Source organism: Lepus europaeus, chromosome 10 (genome assembly GCF_033115175.1).
Source record: "Lepus europaeus isolate LE1 chromosome 10, mLepTim1.pri, whole genome shotgun sequence".
Taxonomy (NCBI): Eukaryota; Metazoa; Chordata; class Mammalia; order Lagomorpha; family Leporidae; genus Lepus; species Lepus europaeus.
The window spans coordinates 15,031,790-15,046,164 of record NC_084836.1 but is presented as its reverse complement, the minus strand read 5'-3'; the positions used below and the strand labels follow the sequence as shown (position 1 = coordinate 15,046,164).

General features: G+C 57.1%; 1 protein-coding gene and 1 long non-coding RNA gene across 2 annotated transcripts in view; both read right to left on the bottom strand.

The window, feature by feature from the left end:
- NUAK1 (NUAK family kinase 1) overlaps positions 1–6,511 on the bottom strand; it is a 73,880-nt gene extending 67,369 nt beyond the window's left edge. The window contains exon 1 of the mRNA XM_062202981.1: positions 6,101–6,511. Within this exon, the coding sequence (XP_062058965.1) occupies positions 6,101–6,340 (240 nt within the window). The 5' untranslated portion in view covers positions 6,341–6,511. The remainder of the gene's footprint in view (positions 1–6,100) is intronic.
- A 2,852-nt stretch (positions 6,512–9,363) lies between these two features.
- LOC133767559 (uncharacterized) lies at positions 9,364–11,918 on the bottom strand. Its single transcript, XR_009866891.1, has 3 exons — positions 11,798–11,918; positions 9,738–9,858; positions 9,364–9,659 (listed from the first exon to the last, which is right to left on the bottom strand). It is a non-coding gene; the product is annotated as an uncharacterized LOC133767559 (long non-coding RNA).
- Between the last annotated feature and the right edge of the window lie 2,457 nt (positions 11,919–14,375).

The window sequence follows — 14,375 nt, the reverse complement described above, 5'->3', positions numbered from 1 at the left end:
CTCACCAGAAGCAGACATGTCTCTCTCCCCCGACGCGGTCCCGATCCTTATCTTCACAAACCTCAACTCTTGCGAAAACCTCCTCGCTTGGGGCCAGCACACCAAAGTCCTTCCAAAGCCCCTGGAGCCCCGCTGCAATCAGAACCCAGCTCGGCCCACCTCGAGCGGGGCGGTCAAGGTCAAGGTCTCTGCACCCACATGCCCAGATCCAAACCCTGGCTCTACGGCCGCCTGTGACCTTGGAGAAGAGGCATCGCCTCTCTGGGACTCAGTTTCCTCGTCTGGAAGGCGGGTTGATACCAGGACCGTCAGGAGGACTGAATCAGTTGTAGGCACCTGACGTGCCACCAGCACTCTGGGAAGCCAAGGAGAGAGAAAGCCTGGAAGGCACTGAGCGTAACATGGAACACCCCAGATTCCCACACAGAACTACCTGCAGTTTATATTATCATTGGATTCTGGTTCAGGGGCAGAGACATAGACAGACGAGCTCCCATCCACGGAATCACTCCCCAAGTGCCCACCATGGCCAGGGCTGAGCCACACCAAAGCCAGGAACTGGGAACTCAATCCAGGTGGCCTGCACGGTGGCAGGGACCCAGGTACGTGAGCCACCTACTGCCGCCAGCAGGAAACTGCAACTAGGAGTGGAGGCGGGACTTGAACCCAGGACACCAATGTGGGATGCAGGTGTCCTAAGCCACACCCTAACCTCTGGGCCAAATCCTCACCCCTGCCGAAGTTACCATCATCGGTTACCACTGTTCCCTTCCTACCGGACCAATCTTGCCTCTCACGGGCTGCCCACCTTTCCCAGACACACATGAATGAATGCCCTGGAATCTGTGTCCTGCCTACAATGTCCTGCACTTCTTTTTTTTTTTTTTTTAAGATTTATTTATTTATTTGAGAGGCAGAGTTACAGACAGAGAGGTTTTCTATCTGCTGGTTCACTCCCCAAATGGCTGCAACAGCCAGAGCTGAGCTGTTCCGAAGGCAGGAGCCAGGAGCATCCGCCAGGTGTCCCACACAGGTGCAGGGGCCCAAGCACTTGGGCCATCTTCCACTGCTTTCCCAGGCCATTAACAGGGAACCGGCTTGGAAGAGGAACAGCTGGGACTTGAGCTGGCACCCATAAGGGACGCCGGTGCCACAGGCGGAGGCTTAGCCTACCGTGCTGCAGCGCCAGCCGCCCCATTTCAATCTGAAACCCAGATCAGGGGACCTTTCACCAGCACTCACCACGAGCTGGAGGAGTGCACCCGTCCCCCCATCCCACAGATGGGCACGGTCCCCTCTCTGCATCCCCTCCTGAACAAGAAACCACGCTGGGAAGAGAACCAGCTCTCCTACTGCCCTTCTGATCCCACCAGCAAAGGACCTCATCCAAGTCCAGAGCCCACCAGCCACGCAACACCAGGAAGCACCTCCATTTCTCCAGCAGTCGCCAGTTTGCGAAGGGACACACATGTCTGACACCACGCAGCCGTCAGACCCTCAGCACGATACTCAACCTCCCTGGGGGTCACTTTTCCCATCTGTAAAATGGGTCTACCCAGGAAGCACAGTACACAGGGGGAAAGGCCTGAAGCTCTAGGGCAGCATGACACAGCCCAGGCTCCTAAGCATAGCAGCTGGTAACAATCATGGCGGCCGCGACAATCCAGGGAGGAGGGGTCCCGCCCAGAATCGAACTCGGTTTAAAGAACAAAGCTTCAACCAACCGTATCCCAGCTCCAAAACCTCGAGACAACCAAATCACCAACGGGAGGGTTACTCCCGGCCTGCTGGCCTCCTACTCTGTCTCTCCCACCAGGCTCTGAGCTTGTGGCCCCCTCTCTGTCTCCCCACTGAACCTGGTGAGCAGTGTATGGCAGACAGTAATAAATCTTGGTGGAAATGAGCAGAATGAGGGGTCCGATGTTTGGAAGCGCATTGCATCCCTCAATTCTACGCTCCTTCAAAGTGCGCTCTACCTCTTGTTCCGGGAGAGACTCATTAAATGAGCGATGGGAAAAAGAGCAACCCCAGAAGCAGGCTGCTGAGACCCAGCTCGGTCACGGACCTGTGCAACCGCAGAAAGGTCACTTGGCACTTCTGGTCTTGCTTCTCCCAAGTCGGGGATGAGAAGCTTGGGCTACATGTTTGCCAAGGTCCTTCGCACTCTGAAACCGGACTTGCATCTCAGCTGCAACACAGCACCTGAGCCACCGCCACGTACAACCCACACCCTCCGGCTAGGCATCAGCCTGCTGGTCGGCCCCCCTCAGGTGCAGTATTCCCCCCCAGAAGCTACGAGTGACTCTGGGCCCATGCTAAAAACACCCATACTTGGTCGAATCGCTTGGCTTCCTAAGTGATGTCCCGTCACTCCCGCTCCTGTGGCTGGAGCCGGCCGCCGTGGCAGGCCAGGGCCCACACTCTGCCTACCCATCCTGTCCCCGCCACCCCAGGCCCTTCCCAGAGACCTTCCCAGAGCCCCCACCACACCCTATTCTGCTAACAAGGAATAGCCTGGTACACAACGCTGAACTTGGCCTCCGCCATGGAGGTGATTTCAATACATCTCTCTCCCAGAAATTGAGTGTTTGGGATTGGGGGTGTGCTGCCAAGGCTTTGGGTGGCCCCAAGGTCTGGGGAGTCTGGCTGAGAGAAAACGCAGGCCGTGTTATAACCCAGAAGCTCACCCAACAGCCCTGCCCAAAACTGGATCAAAACAGAAGTTGTGCAATCAGCGAGGCCCCAGTTCAAGACTCCAGAAACGCATTCAGATCCTATCTGAACCTGGGTGATGGTCTCACCTTCCTTCGCACAGCTCCCTAATTAACCTAGCATGTTCATTTAATGGCCCTAAAAACTTGATGACTTCCCGCCCTCTCTCTGCCTGACGGGAGGCTATTAGCCCAGTGCATCTGCCTCTCTGGGACTCTTCAAATCGAAAGGCAATTCTAAATGAGATGAGAGGGGAAAAAAAAAAAAAAAGGAAGAATCAACCAGCTACTGTCCCTTTTGAGATTCTATACAGCCTGCTTTATTCCAGCCCCAAAAGTTGGTACTGTGAGAAGCCCATTTTCCAGGTCAGGAAGTTCCACGGCAGGCACGAAGTCAAAAGGCTGGTGAGGGACAGGTGGAGGGTTTGAATGGAAGCCAGGCGCTTAGCTTTGCTGCCACACAGCATCACTGCTGGGCATGGTACTCTCTGCTCCCGGTCACTCGGGGGCCTTGTCCTGTGCACGCGCTCAAGGAGCCTGCAAGGCCATAGGCAGGAGATGCCTGGACCACGCAGGGGCCCAGGGCAGCCGACCCCAGGCTCCAGACTCGGCAGCACCACGCAGGGGCCTGGAGCAGCTGAGCCAGCGGACTCGGCAGCTGGCCTCCTCGATGCCTTTCACCGAGCGCTGAAGATGATGCTGTGCTGTGTTTCTGTTTGATTCAGGAGGCAATTCTAAGCCGTGATATTGTCGTTTCTTTATAGACTTTCTTCTGAGCCGGGGCCCCGCTTGCAACAGGAATGCTAGATTGCATCTCCGCAGCCTAACACCCAGCACCCAACTTCGGCCACTGACAAAGCAGGTGAGAACCGCCCCTCTCCATGAGAGATGTGGTGAAAGGCGCAGGTACAGATGCAAACACCCAGCATCGCTCACCCATGCCACCCCTGGGTCAGAAAGGCTGATTCTCTCCACTGTGCCTTAAAAGCAACCGTGTGGATGCTCAGCGCATCACGGAAAGCAGAAGACAACGCCAACTCCATCCTGTCGATGACTATCCCTGCTGCTCTGGACAGCTTCCGAGTCACCAGGCACTGCACGGGCAAGAGCAATCTGCTGACCACTTTTTGGGTTGTTTTTGTGTGGTTTTTCTTCTGTTCAGCCAAGCACGGGGCATTTGCCACCTGACAGTTCCTTACGTTCTTATGCCATCTGTGAGCACTGCGCTCAGCAGGGGGAGGACCCAGGGCCAAACCTCAGTCTTCCCATCTGTTCGATGCAAGGATTTCACTAGGGGATCAGGCCAGCAGAACTACCAAATAGAAAACAGCTCCCTGAAGAAACGAAGCAGTTTTGGGGATTGCCAGTATCTGGGCCTGGATCTGCTGCCAGCTTCGAAATCTCTACATAATTTTTGAGTAAAACAAGAGATTTAGCTGAAATTCATAGCACAATGGGAAACTGAACTAGGGGTGGACAATAACAGAGCAGATTGAAAGCTTCGCAGCGGAGAGGTGGCGCCTCCACCGTTCTCCGGGCGCCCCCTAGTGGTCATCTGGTGAAATCCTGATGGAATGTTCACAGTTTTCTGCAGATAAAGGCAGGCTCCTGCCCACTAATGCAAGTCCCTTTCATTTTTAACCTGGTTTGAATCAGGGAGCTAGGCGAACCACTGCCAGCAAACGCCAAAGCAGCTCAGAAAGGCGTCTACCAAAAGAGGAGGGCCCACTCCTACACACAGCATGTAGGCGGCAGGGTCCCTTCCACAGACCCCAGACACACCCTTACTGCTCCACCCCTCCCGCCTCACATTCACATCCTCAACCTGCAGCGCGAGCCCCGTCTGCTTTTCATTATTGTGCTTTCCAACTTCCCAGCGCGATTCTTCAACAGCTACTAAGACAACAGGCGCGAGGAGGGAGCTAAGCTTGGTTTCTGCGTCTTCAACACTCAGCCAGAGGAGCATGAATGAAGTCCTGGGCCCCTTCTACGGACCCCAGAGCGCATTCTTACAGCCCTTCTCCTCCTCGGAACACTCCATCTGCAGCGGCCACACCTGCCCAGCGTGAATTCTCAGCTACTTGCTCGCTAAAGAATTAGCCAACCCTTCCGGAGGCAGCCTTCAAAAACAAATACACCACCCCGAATCTCCGACTAATCCATAACAGGCTTCTTTTCTAAAAGTTATAGGCTAAAGCTGTATCAGCCCCAAATCTGAGAAATGAGGTTATCCAGGTATCCAAGCATCTGGGGGCTCAACTTAGCTGACTGGTGCCCACTCTGCCCACAGAACTGACCCCTGCACAAATGCACAAGGGAAAAAAACGTCAACACCAACCCTTTATGTGACAGCTCACTCTGCTCCCCCACCCCCCAGCCCCTGCGGTCATTTGTCAAGTTTATGAGCAACCCCGGGCCCCCAAACATCCCCCCCCCAGAAGTGCCTATGGGGATTCCCACAATTCGTTTCTGACGTTGGCCCGAAATCGATGAAAATACATCTGATCTGCTTCCAACCAAAGAACCATGTGAATTTTCTGCCACACACCACACACAATCGGTCTGCAACAGTCCAACTCCCCAGCCACTAGCAGGGTGCCATCGCAAGGCCCTCCTCTGCAGAACAGGACCCCCCGGGCTGGGGAGATGCAAGGGGGCGCCTGTGCCACGGGAGCTGGGACCCCAGCAGGGTCTCAGCTGTCTCTGGGGCAGCTGGGCAAGACCCCTCCGACAATCTGGTAGCGGCGCAGCCAGGACCTGCCGTGCATGGCAGCTGACTCTCTGCCGCATCTCAGCCCTGCAGCGTCTGTGTCTGAACCGCTCCCCCGGTGCCCCGAGCAGCGCCTGCCTGGACACCATGCCCTGGGCAGTTCCAGAAGCCACGATGCCAACTGTCACAATTCTCAGGCATGCAGTGGCTGGGTTTATTTTTGCTCCCTACCCTTCTCTTAAAAAAAAAAAAAGGTGATGGGGGGGGAGGGCAGAAGTCCGCCCTCCCTTCCAGGGACAGCAGCGTCAGGGCGATGCGAGCCGGGAGTTTCGAGACGATGCAGAGAGGGGCTCTGTGGGGGTGACGGGGGACAACGCAGGGACAGGGGACTGAGGGGACATTCCCGGGCACGGCGCGCACGCGGGCCCTCCAGGGAGACCCCCAGAGTCCTAAAGTTGCAACATAACCTGCAAATCCTACACAGCGCTAGGCTGCCGGGATCAAAGAGGATTAAAAGCCCCCCAAATATGTGCAGACAGGATGTAACAAGTGTTTGGGGGAGACACGCACCGGGTGCTTGGGGCGGAGGGGTTCCCGCTCGGTCCCGGCGCTCACGGACCCCCGCCCCGCACGGCGCGCCGGCGCCCCCTCTCCCCACCCCGGGACGCCCCTCACTCACCACTCGGCCCGAAAACCTCTCGGTGGCCCGCTTGACTTTGCCGTAGGTGCCTTTGCCCAGGGTCTCCTGCAGCTCATAGCGGTGCTTCAAGTTGTGTTTATGGTGATGTCGCTTCACGCCGTGCGGCTTCCTGGGCTCGGGGGCCGCGGCCGCCGCCGCCCCCGCCTCCGGGGGAGAGCCCGGAGCCCCCGGCCTCCAGTCCGGGCCGTCCCTCGCCGCGGGCGCAGCGGCCGCGTCCATGTCCAGACGGGGAAGGCGAGCCGGGCTGGCGCGGGCAGAACCGGGCACAGCGATCGGGGGGAGAGGAGGAGGAGGAGGAAGGGTGCCGGGGTCCCAGGCGAGGGAAGCCGGGGTGCGCTTAAGGTCGCCCCCGCAGCATGGGCGAGGCGGCCCGATGCCGCCCGGGCTGCGGCTCGGTCACTGGCGCCCCGGGCGCGCACGGTCCGCGCACCGCCCCCCGGCCGCGGCGAGCTGCGGAGCGTCGGGCGAGGTGGCGGCGGCGGCGGCGGGAGGAGGGAGCGGGGTGGCTCCGCGCGCCGGAGGGGGAGTGTTAAGTGGGGCGCCGCGCCCCCAGCCCCTCCCCGGCAGGCCGCGCAGACGGCCGGGGGCGGAGCGGCGCGCAAGCGGCCCCGGGGGAGGGGCGCGGGGGGGCGGCGCGGCCGTGGGGCTTCCCCCGCCGCCGCCTCCGCCGCCGGGGCCACCCGAGCCGGGAGGGGGCTGGGGTGCGTGTCGCCGCTCGCCCTTTGTGCGGCGCGGGCCGGCTCCGGGGCTTTGTCCTCGCCGGGCGGGGGAGGGGCTCTCCGCCCGGGCGCCGCGGTGCCCGGCGCCGCCTCCGGCTCGGGCCGCTCGGCCTCCGTTCCTGCTCGCGCCCGGGCGGCGGCGGCGGCTTGCGGGGGCCGCCGGGGCCCGTTCGTTTTCCGGTCGGTGTGGCGGCGGGGCCCGGGGAGGGGCGCCAGGGCGGGGTCCGGAGTCACGGCCGCGCTCCCGCGGCAGCGCACCAGCTCCTGCGCGCCCCGGCCGCCGCGCCGGGCCGCGACAGCCCGGGAGAGGGCCTCGGAGGCCGAGCCCGGGGCCCGCCGGCCTTCCCACCGCGCCCGGGACCGCGCCGGGTCTGCCCGCGGAGACCGCCGTCCGAGGTGGGCACACCAGGGACCCCCGGCCGCCGCGCCCTGCAGGCCTCCTGGCTTCATTGCACCTCTCTTAACCTGGGGAGGCAGGCCGGGTCCTGGAGCTGGGAGCGGCCACTGGGGCCCACAGGTGCGGGTCAGCCGGGAAGGGTGCCACACGCGGGACGCTGCCCCCGACCTCCTCAGCAGGCGAGGAAGAAGAAGGAAGCCCGAGGACATGGCCGTGGGGCAGTTGGAAGTGGTGCGAGGTGCTGGGCCGCGGAGGCCGGGTGCGGTGTGTTGGGACCGGCCCTGGCCGCTCTTGGCTTCTGCACCCGGCACGCGACCCCTGCCTCCCTGCCTGCCGCTGCCTGGTTCCATCCTTGCCGCGGGCACTCCTTGTCGCCCTCCCTTCTGTCTGGCGCCTCACCTGGACTCCCCCGAGGCCTCTGCGCCCCGCCCCTGCTGCAGTGGTCCCGTCCTTGCTGTACCTGGCTGGGCTACACTCTTGTTCTCGGGTTCAGTTCCTCTCCTGGCAAGCATGGATTTCAGCAATAAACACACATGTTGCATTTGCTTTTCCAGGAACTCTTTGATGTACCTTGCACCCATGCTTGATAATCCTGCCGCCCCAGGAGCCGTGGCACACACAAAGGGTGCATTTGTTCACACCTGTCGGGTCCACCACACTGGCGGGGTCTCCCAGCCCCCATCAGTCTACCTGCAGGTTTAAGAGAGCGAGCGGCCCGCCATGGAGTCCTGGCTTCCCAGTGCCTTGAACTGTTTACCTCCCAAGGCTCCGTTTTTCCTCTTTGGAAAGTTCTGATTGGAGGATCTGTGATTGTGTCCACAGTGGCCGTGAAAACTCACCCAATAGTTTTTTTGGTTCTTTCCCTCCCCTGAGCTGGATGGGAACCTTCTGACCATTCCCACTTGCTGAGGCCAGTGGCGCGAGACTGGGATGGTCGGGTTGCTTCCAAGTGGGAACCTCAAGGGATAAGCGAGCAGATCCCCAGGGCTTCTTTATCCATGCCTTAGCAATCATGGGGACAGAGTTGGAACCTCCCCAAGCCCGGGCCCCGTGCAGAGATTCTAGGAGAGCCGCAGCCAGCCCGCACTGGGTGACTATGAAGGTGCTGTTGGGTTAACCCGGTGAGATGTGGGGTGCTGGGTGTTAGAGCAGCACGGCCTGGGTCATGCTGGCTGACAGTGTTACGGATTTCACCCCTATCTGTTGAATGAACAGCACCTGCCGTGGGCTGAGGACATCGGATCAGAAAGGTTAGGTAATTCACCTCAGGTTACCCAGCACAAACAGCTGCAGCAGGACTGCAACCCTACGTGTGCCTCCCTGAGCTCCTGCTCTCTGCCGTGCTGCCTGTCATTGAACCAGAGGCAGGAAGGCACCGGTGCTGGAGGGAGGTCCCTGGCATGCGCTGAGAGTTCGGCTGCACGCGGAATCCCTACAGCATTTGTAAAGGGCTCCACGCGGCACAGTGCTAGCGTGCACCGTGCACAAGGGCGGGTTCACGTACATGAAGCACCTCCTCCAACCACAGCCAGGCTCCTGCAGTAACCGCCTGAGCTCTGGAGTCAGACTGGCCACATCCACGGGGCCACCCTGCTGTAGCCATCCTGGGCCATTATTTTCCCCCACAGTGCCTCTGTCCTCTCACCTGGGAGGGGGTGATGGTGACCGTACACGTGGCATTGGCAGTGATAACGGCGTGGTTCACAGGTCAGGTGAGGATTAAGAGACACACACGCAACACATCATGGCTTTTAGGAGCACCCTTCCCACCCGTCCTCTTCGTGTCTCCCACTAGAATTCTGGGCAGGGATAGAAAGCAGTTCGATCGTACTGCCTGATTAGAGGCTGCTTTCTGGTTTCGTGCTGACACAGGACAGGTGTTGTAACATGCGCACTCGGAACCTTGACACCTCACTGGCCTACATCTCACACATTCCTCGATGGTTGTCCTGTATTACACTTTGTATTGTTGACGCAATTCAACAGGAAGAAGATCCATTCTGGGTCACGAGAAATCTTGTTCAGAAAACAGTAATATCAGTAGTCGCATATCTACTATATATAGAACATTTATATGTTTATATTTATTTTATTTAGTAGATATTATATATATTTATGTACCGATCCATAAATGACAGGTAGCACTCTTTACCACCCTCTCGCTGGTCCTCTATTTTGTGTATATATTCCATCGAACCTTCGTAAAACTGCTTGGTGGGTGTTAGAATCCCCATTCCACTGCCAAGAAAACGGAGTCTCTAAGAGGTTAAAGAAGTTGCCTGTGATCAAGCAGCAGTTGCCCACGTCCGGGCTTGAAGCCAGCTCCCTAAACTCTCACCGGCTTGGACCTCTAGTAATGACATCCGTTCATGGGCACACTTTGGTCGACACTGTTTTCCCATTCGTCTAAACGAGGTTTTACCTAAGATGGTGACAATTCTGATTTGAATGCTGCCTAACGGACAAGTTTTACTAAACAGCACCCGAAAAGCATACTTACCCTGCAGTGAGGCAGAAGTCTCACCGCCCACCAAAAACTCAATGCTCCTTCGTCCATCATGGGGAACTGCTGGGCAGCTACTCAGCCTGGGACGCGTTTCCCAGCCCTGGCAACCAAATCGCTGTAAAGGAACAGAAGCGCGAGTGATGCTCGGTGCTTGCTGGCCAGGGAGTTTAAAAAGTAGGTGTGCCCGTCCCACTTTGCCAAGCTGGAAGCAGGCCTCTAAGACCCCAGGGGATGGTGAAGCGAGACGCTAAGGAAGCCTGGGTCTCTACACCTACATACATTGAGGAGTAAATATTCAATAGTTAAGAAACCCAAGTTGACGCATTTCATGTATCTGGGGCTGGGGATGTGCTAGGGCAAGTCAGGCCAGGCTCGGCTACCTTCGGGCAGCTTCCATCCAGTCTCGGAGTAGCAGGCACCAGGGAGGGCATTCAGCTGACCCCAGCCACCTCACCTGCTGGCTAGACCCAAGCTGTTTGAATGTGGGCTAAATAACTCAAATTGACACATGAGCCTGAAAGCTAGACTGTAAACATGATGTCTTAACTCAGTTTTCTGGTGCTATATCTAGGTAATTTGTAAAGAAATTTGCTCCTCAGAGGTTTGGGGGCTGGGATGTCCCAAAGCCTGGCCCCACGCTCAGCCCCTGCCGAGGGCTGTCTTGCTGCACTGTGACACGGCAGAGGGCATCCGGTGACAAGAGACTCAGTCGTGAGAGAAGAGGGATGCACACAAGAGAAAGACACTGTGGAGACAGCCCCAGCATCCATAACCCATCACAGGCCCACCCATCATAGGTCCACCCATCACAGGCCCACCCATCACAGGTCCACCCATCACAGGTCCACCCATCAAGAGCAGAGCCTCAAGAGGGCACCACCTCATAAAGCTCCCCACCCCATCCCACTTCCTTTAAAAAAAAAAAAAAGATTTATTTATTTATTTATTTATTTGAAAGGCAGTTACAGAGCGGCAGAGACCGGGGGGGGGGGGGGGTCTTCCATCCGCTGATTCATTCCCCAGATGGCTGCAACAGCTGGAGTTGAGCTGATCCGAAGCCAGGAGCCAGGAGCTTCTTCCAGGTCTCCTATGTAGGTACAAGGGCCCAAGGATTTGGGCCATCTTCTACTGCTTTCCCAGGCCACAGCAGAGAGCTGGATTGGAAGTGGAGCAGCCGGGACTCGAACCAGCGCCCATATGGGATACCAACATTGCAGGTGCCCCCCCCTTCTAATTAGCTCTCCAATGGGGTTTGACTTCAACATGACTTCTGGTGGGAACAGCAAAATCATAGGCAATGGGGACTTGGAACATGGACTCGGCAACCCAGACCTGCCAAGTGCAAGTCCTGGCTCTACCACTTTCTAGCTGTGTGATCTTGGGCAACTTCCTGTTTGTTTTTGGTTTCTCATTTTTCAAATGAGAATGTTAAGGGCGGGTGTTTGGCACAGCCATTAAGACCCTGTGTGGAATGTTGTATCCGATATCAAAGGGCCAGGGTTTGAGCCCCAGCTACCTCCATTCCAGCTTCCTGTTAATGTCCATCTCGGGAGGCAGCACTAGTGCGTGGCCTGTGCCACCCATGTTGGGGACCTGGATTCAATTTCATCCTTCTGGCTTCAGACTGGCACAGTCCCAGCTGTTGCAGACATTTGAGGAGAAAACCACTGAATGGGAGATGAACCACCCCACCCCACCCCTGTTTCAAACAAAATTTTTTCATTCAATGTTTTTTAACCTATCATAGAAGATTTTTGGTGAGGACTGAGTGAGTTAGTACAAAACAAAACAGCACTGCAAACAGCAGGAGGTGAGCGGTCGGATCCATCCTCCCACGTTTTGTGTATAAAAGAATGTAAGGCAAGGTCTTTTCACGGGCATTGATAGGTGACATCAGGAAACAAGGCACAAATAGAATCCATGCCGGGGACACCATCAAAACAACCCAGGGTGAGGTTTTGCTTTCAATCTCTCCTGTCTGCAGACCGAGAGGGCAGAGCGTCCACTGCAGCGTGGGGACAGTGAGCGGAACAGGCGGTGGCCCCGGCACTGACCTGCCTGCCTCCTGCAGGAGAATCTTCCCCTCCTCGCTCCTCACGCACAGGTGAAGGGCCTGGGGCACGTGGCGGTTGGCAGCAGTCCCTCTGGCTTTGTTTTCTCTGTTCTAACTTCATGCTGGAAAATGAGATAGCTTCTTCCTGCGAGAATCACAGAGCAGAGACTCGGTGGAAGGTTCCAGTAGCAAAAAAAGAAACTGAAACGAGATGAATTCCTGTCGACGGGGAAGGCACTGGCAGGACTGTAGAGCAGAAGACGCGGTGCGCCACCCGGGAAGGGGTGGGTGCCAGCAGGTGGAGACAGTGGCTGTGTCGCAGGCAGGGTGTGCGGGAGTCTCGCAGGGTTCCATTGAGGTCCCGCGGAGGGTTCTGGGAGCATCAGCTTGGACTACAGAGCTTTTCCTTGCAGGGTGCTCCCTGAATAGGCTCATGCACTCAGTGGTATTAACTAAGTGCTGACTCATGACACTCATGACGCTAGGTGTTAGGGATACAAATAAGAAAAAAATAAAGGAAATATAGTTCCTGACTTCATTACGTTGACTGACAGTGAGCCCTGGACAGGAAAGTGTGTGACATGGCAGATAGTGGGAGGGGCCAGGGAGTGAGAATGGAGAGGGTGACCAGTGGAGGACTTTCTGGTCACGTGACATGTGAGCACGGGCCCCAAGGAAGCAAGGGAGGGTACATACCAGTGGGACACTCAGGATATCCAGGGGGACTATGCAAAGGCCCGCGGGCAGAAAGCCCCTGTGGGTGGAGTGAAGAAGGCAGGGTACTAGGAGTTGAGTCCAGAGAGTTAAGGGAGGACCAAACCGTGCAGGACGTCATGGAGTGATGCTGGAGGTGTGAATTTCATCTCGGGCCAGGCACAAAACTATTGGCCAAATTTGCTTAAGGCAGTGACATAGTCAGACTCAGGTTTGGACCCACTCCCTCTAGCCACGGTATTGAAAACAGACATGGGGAGGCAGGGGGGCCACAGGGCGGCCGAGGAGGTGGCCATGACGGATGCCGAGAACTGCAAAGCACGAGTCTGACCACTCTGAGTCACTATCACAGGGCTTTTCCTCCTCCGTGTGACCACCGTAGTTCTCCCTGAAACACCCATCTGCCACTGGGCTGCCTCCTCCAAAACTCTGCTGATCCACCGTGGCCTTCAGGACAAGGTCCAGGCAAAGCAGGCAGAGTGCTGGCATTCGTTCCACAGGGACTCATTAGAATCCTGGTCTTACTGGTTCCCAGCTGTGTGACTTCATCCCAGTCACTCCACCTCTCTGACCCATTTGTTCTCATTCCTCCTTGGCCTGGATATTGGGCGCTGCCTGTCAGCAGTGGCTTCCCTCTGTCTCGTTCCCTGCCTTGTGGTCCCGAGACAATGCCTAGCACACAGCAGAAACTCAACAAACAGGCCTGGAGTCAACGAGCTGACCTCTGCAGGAGCAAACACGGGGCATGGAAGCTGGCACCACCCGTGCTCCTTCTTCTGGCTTGGTAGTGCTGCCTTCCCTTTTCCTGCATGGTCACACCCCATAGGACGCCCTTGACTCATAGCCACACCCTCCCCGATGCACCTCGCATTCCAGGTGCCCTTCGCACTGCTCCATGCCTCTGAGCCTGTGCACCTGCTGTGCCCATTGTTTGGGATGCCCCCTCTGCTGTCCTCAGACAGCCAACTCCTACTCATCTAGGGTGCTCATCTCAGGACATTTACCTCTCCTCTGACCCTGCGCTGGGCAGAACTGAAGGTTCAGTTCTCCGTCCCCAGGGCACTCCGTTCCCAGGTCGATGACAGCACTTACCTCATGGCATTGCAATGACTCAGTGGCTCACCCGGCTCCTCCCAGCTGCCCTTGAGCACAGGATGGCCAGGTCTGAAGCAGCTGTGTCCGACAGAAAGACGATATGAGCCACAAGGACACGCACTCTTCCAAAAGTTCATGGAAATTGCATGTGACGGAAAATCTACGCAGGGATTTTAGCGTTTCTGCACCAAAATCAACATGTCTTTTAATTTTACCTTTCTGTGAAGTTTTGGAAGTGCTGCCCTCATGCAATTTTTTTAAAGATTTATTTATTTATTTGAAAGTCAGAGTTACACAGAGAGAGGAGAGGCAGAGAGAGAGAGAGAGAGAGAGAGAGAGAGAGGTCTTCCATCCGCTGGTTCACTCCCCAGTTGGCCGCAACAGCTGGAGCTGCACCAATCTGAAGCCAGGAGCCAGGAGCTTCTTCCGGAGCTCCCACACGGGTGCAGGGGCCCAAGGACTTGGGCCATCTTCCACTGCTATCCCAGGCCATAGCAGAGAACTGGACAGGAAGTGGAGCAGCCGGGTCTCAAACCGGCGCCCACATGGGATGCCGGTGCTTCAGGCCAGGGCATTAACCCACTGCACTACAGCGCTGGCCCCTCCCTCATACATTTCCAACTTTTCCAGCAGCCACATTCAAAACAAGTAAAAAGAAACAGAAGTAGGTGCTCAGTGAGTGAGTGTGGAGTGAATGAATGGATAGACGAATGGTTTGAGTTGTAGCTCTCCCACCTGCTAGCTCTCGAGTCTCAGGAAGTGAGTAAACC